The sequence below is a fragment of the Alosa alosa genome, chromosome 1 (assembly GCF_017589495.1).
Source record: "Alosa alosa isolate M-15738 ecotype Scorff River chromosome 1, AALO_Geno_1.1, whole genome shotgun sequence".
Lineage (NCBI taxonomy): Eukaryota > Metazoa > Chordata > Actinopteri > Clupeiformes > Clupeidae > Alosa > Alosa alosa.
The window spans coordinates 40,186,082-40,191,081 of NC_063189.1; the positions used below are offsets into that span (position 1 = coordinate 40,186,082).

At 45.0% G+C, this 5,000-nt stretch overlaps 1 protein-coding gene across 1 annotated transcript in view; it reads left to right on the forward strand.

The window, feature by feature from the left end:
- Window positions 1–5,000, forward strand: part of camsap2b (calmodulin regulated spectrin-associated protein family, member 2b) — a 36,831-nt gene that overhangs the window by 9,613 nt on the left and 22,218 nt on the right. Inside the window, 1 exon segment of the mRNA XM_048235576.1 lies at window positions 4,104–4,265. Coding sequence (XP_048091533.1) covers window positions 4,104–4,265 — 162 coding nt within the window.

A 5,000-nucleotide genomic window follows, 5' to 3' on the forward strand; every position in this document is an offset into this window, starting at 1 on the left:
TTTCAATATTTGAGATGTTTTGCAGGGGACCAGGGGTAGATATGTGGCTGCCTAACTCTCTGAAGTTAAACAGTCAGAAGAATTATAGTCTCATATACAGTAAATCAAAAGTAGTCTTCCAGATTACAAGAGAAAGAAACATACTATGAAACATCTATGAAACCTCTTAGTCAAAACCAGATACCGTACCAGGTTGGTACCAGATATGGAGTGCAGTGTGTTGCTCGTGATTAGTGCAGCTTCAAAGCCTCACGGTAAGTGGAGATATTACGAAAGCCCACTATCAAGTGCTCATGTGTTTTCCATTTACATTATGCTGTGTATATGGCCTTTGATTTCAAGTCTGATTAGGCCTTTGTTTGGGTAACAAGGGGGCCTCAGACTCCTTGGAGGGCAGCCCTTACATATGCCTGCACCTATTTTAAGAGCTGCTTCTTTCTGTACTCACCAGGTCTGTCTACCCTTTCAACTCCATTAGCCAGACAGTGAAATGGAACATTTCAAATGCTCTTTTCTGTGGTAAAACGGCCCCATGTGTCTCTGCGGTTTGTCCACTGTGAGTTAACACCTCGCCCCCTGTACAGTATGCACTGTGCCCTGTATCCGCGCTGCGGTAAAGGGTGAGGCCATATAAGGACATTGTGTCCCTCGCGAGTCCGTCCGTGACATGTCTGTGCAGATGCCTAGACAGCCACACACAAGTAGTTATGTCCGAGAGGATTACCTCAAGGTCGGAGCCCCTCAGAAGATCCATTATTTACTATACACAGAGCCTTTTTACAGATGGGTGGAAGTTAAGGGAGATATATTGAGTAACAATTTCTACATGTGTGGAAGGAATAGTCAATATAATGTTAGCCTGTACTGAAATCCTCCAGTCTCTATGCGTGTGGAAGGAATAGTAGATATAACCATAAATATAATAGTAGATATATAACATTTTATATTTTCCCCTTGGGGATCAATAAAGTATCTATCTATCTATCTATAATGTTAGCCTGTACTGAAATCTTCCAGTATTTATGCGTGTGGAAGCAATACTAGATATAATGTTAGCCTGTACTGAAATCCTCCAGTCTTTGCACATTGGGGGCAGCCGTGGCCTACTGGTTAGCGCTTCGGACTTGTAACCGAAAGGTTGCCGGTTCGAACCCCGACCAGTAGGCATGGCTGAAGTGCCCTTGAGCAAGACACCTCACTGCTCCCTGAGCAAAACCCCTCACTGCTCCCTGAGTGCTGCTGTTGTTGCAGGCAGCTCACTGCGCCGGGATTAGTGTGTGCTTCACCTCACTGTGTGTACACTGTGTGCTCAGTATCAAGTAAGTATCTCACGGATTGGCATAAATGCAGAGACCAAATCTCCCTCACAGGATCAAAAGAGTATATACTTAAAAAACTTAAAAACATGTGGAAGGAATAGTAGATATAATGTTAGCCTGTACTGAAATCCTCCAGTCTATGAGTAAGCTTCTCTGATGTAGTTGGAGTCTTCTCATGCACTCGCAGGTTGGGTTTTACACTTGCCCTCACAGTGAAGTACATTTGCATGAGCTGAATAAAACATGAAGCGTTTTCCTTTTAACTGAGGAAGCATGCTGTTTAGGAGGTGGATACGGCACACCCCTCTGGCATGTAAATTGTTTTGGTATCATTTACGTGTATAGTGAATTTGAGTGCTGTTTATTGGAAACTTACTGATGGAATGTGACTGGGGTTTGAAGTGAAATTATGAACTATTATAATTGTCGGTTGGTGCGCTTTAATTTACAAAATGTTTTTCATAATGTTGATATAGTAGAGTAGAATACTAAAGCATAATTTAGTCAGACAACTTACTGAAGCTGGTTTGCATGGTTTGTAACTCTGGTGACCTTACTGGCTATCACACACACACACACACACACACACACACACACACACACACACACACACACACACACACTGTGAAGGGTCCTTGTTGTTTCAGGAGTCCTGGCCTGCTGGCCTGTGTGTGCTCTACCCCCAGCTCCAGCCTCTTCCCACAGCATTCTCCGCCTCGAGTAAAACATCTCAGCTGCACCTCACACCAAAGAGGTTACACAGAGTACACCGTCTGAGAGCAGGCACACACACACACACACACACACACACACACACACACACACACACACACACACACACACACACACACACACACACACTCACACACAGAGAGAGAGAGAGAGAGGCAAAGACACAGACACACACAGACACACACATACACACACACACACACACACACACACACACACACACACACACACACAGAGAGAGAGAGAGGCAAAGACACAGACACACACAGACACACACATACACACACACACACACACACACACACACACACACACACACACAGATGTGAAAGCCACACAGCTGCATGTTCATTGGTTTGTGCATGTGCCAGGTGTCTTCTCTGGCCACAGAATGACATGGCCTGGTGCTACTCTGTTTGCTTAGGCTACTTTGGGCTTGGGCTTCTGTTCTAGAAGGTTCTGACCAGATAGTCTCATAGGAGTGAGCATGGCATAGTGGCATTAGACTGACACATCTTTATGCCAAGCAAAATTTGGGCTTTGATTTTCCATTACTTTTTATATTTTATTTGAAATGGAGACTCATTTCATTACTTCAGGGTATGATGTTCTGTTAGGTTAATCATAATTGTTTCTCCATATCAACAAATTAGTGCATGCTAGTGGTTCATTTGGCCTCTCTTCTCTGTGGTTTGTCCACAGTGGGGTAATACTGAGCCCTGTGTTGCAGCATATACTTACTGTCCCTAGTTTCTAATACTTGTTAACATGGGGGGAACCAGCTTTGTTGTCTCAGAGTTTTATCTGGTTCCTCTTCAGTTACTCTGTATGCTATGAATGCATTAGCGCGTGCTAGCTGTTCCCACTGAAGCATGGGCCTCTAGATTCTACTAGCACTGCGCAGATAATCACGCTGCAGCATTTTCCCAGCCACACATGAGTGCATGTCCCGAGCGTGCCAAGCAGAGGGCAGTCTGACTGCGGAGTGCCATTAGGCGCTAACGCTCATCACTGGGCTCAGCTCTGCGCTCTGCTCAGCCACACAGGCTGCTCTCACAGCCAAAGGGAAATGGCCCTATGTGCTCAGTGTTACTCAGCAGAAGCAGATGCAGTTGACATACACTTCACATAGATACAGAAAGGTATTTTGGTTTTTATTTATATGTACTGTATATATGTATGTATGTATGTATGTATGTATGTATGTATGGTTGGTGTCTGCATGGTTGTATACATGCTGTGGTATGCATGTGTTTTTTACCTTTTTTGGGAAAAACAGAAGGATTTAGTAAACTGTTGAACTGAAATAGGTCCTTTATGGGGTGCTGGGGACCTGAATGGAGGCTTGTGTTGTACAGAGTGCCGAGACTGAGTCACAGTCTGTTGGGTTGTGCTTTAGCCCAGGAGTTTCCTAGTAGCTGTGATGTAGCCCTGAAGGTTACATCACACGTAATTGGAATAACAGCATCATAGGAGAGGGTCAGGAAGACAGCAGTCCCTTTGTGGAGAGTCAAGTGAGTTTAAAGGGCCATTTCAGTATTCTTCCGACATTTCTTTTTCTTTTTATGCCAGAGGTGCTTTATGAGTTGTAAGTTCACAGGCAAAGTATGCAAAGAACATTAGCCTTAAGATAAAATTGTGCATTCTTATCATAGGGTACAGTATCTTAAACAGACATCTTTAGCTGCTCACAAACCAGTTGCAGCCATTGCCGTGTCTGCAACGTTATCCCACTACAGTAAAAGGCCTAATGACTCAGGCAAACAGGAAGAGGTGGAGTTTAACTTGAACCAGAGTAGAATGCGGTGGAAAGGCCAGCAGAATGTCAGTCTTTGTGTTGCTCTCCGCTTCCTATTTTAAGTGCCTCAGCAGAGAAAAAGAAACACATTTTTTGCCGTCCAAATTAAGCAACGTGACATTACAAATGTCTCTTTTGTCGTAACACAAAGTCTAAATAAAATCAGTAGTCCTTTCCTAAAACATGGAAGGAGATTGCTGAAGTTCCTCTCCATGGTCCGAGGTGAATGATGGCGGCTGTGTGTTTTGTTCCAGAGCTGCCACTTGGCGATGATTGACGCGCTGATGATGGCCTACACAGTGGAGATGGTCAGCGTGGAGCGTGTTCTGTCCTGCATCCAGCGGTACTGTCCACTCTTCCCCGACGACGACATCCCCGATGATGCAGAGGATGCCGTGATGACCTGGCTGAACAAGGTGCGTTGGTCTCTATCCCAACCCCAACCAAAACTTCACGTATCCACCACCCCCAAAAAGATTCTTTTATATCTTGTCTGGCTTCATAGGAGCCCAAGTTTGGTCGAGAATTTGTAGAAGGAGGAAATCTGAGCTCCAGGGAGGCCAGCGCTGGCTGTGGTTTCTCTCCCGCCAGGTCACCGAGACCAGCTGCTCAGGAAACTGATGGACATGTCTAAGATTCTCCGATGTCTGTTGCACAAGAAAAAGTTATCCTCCGAGATTAGTTTAGTTTCACTCTGACTGCTGGTGGTGGCGAACATACCACACACTGCTCAAACAAATGACATTATCAACGATGACATGTTCAAAGAAACATGTCTGCAGATGACTCATGATGAGATGGGGACCATAAATCTGTCATCTGGATCAAATCCCAGTCCACACATCCTAGCTCTCTGAACTGAGAGAGCTCAAAAATGCCCCATTCAAATCCTGATTTAAACTAATCGTGATTAAACTTAAGATCGGCTTACAATCATCTGGATTTTATCGCGGTGTTTTTTAAACAGTGGATTTGGGGGGATTTGGTTCCGGTTCAAGCCACATTTTGAAAAGACAGCAGCTGTTGGCTGTGGCCTGCTGCCACGGACAACCAGCATCGGCAGGCTCCCACATAGAGGCTTGGTGCTCGCATGGGTCTGGCAGAACCGCAGTAGATCCGGGTTGGATGAGGGACAGATTTAGGCTAAATCA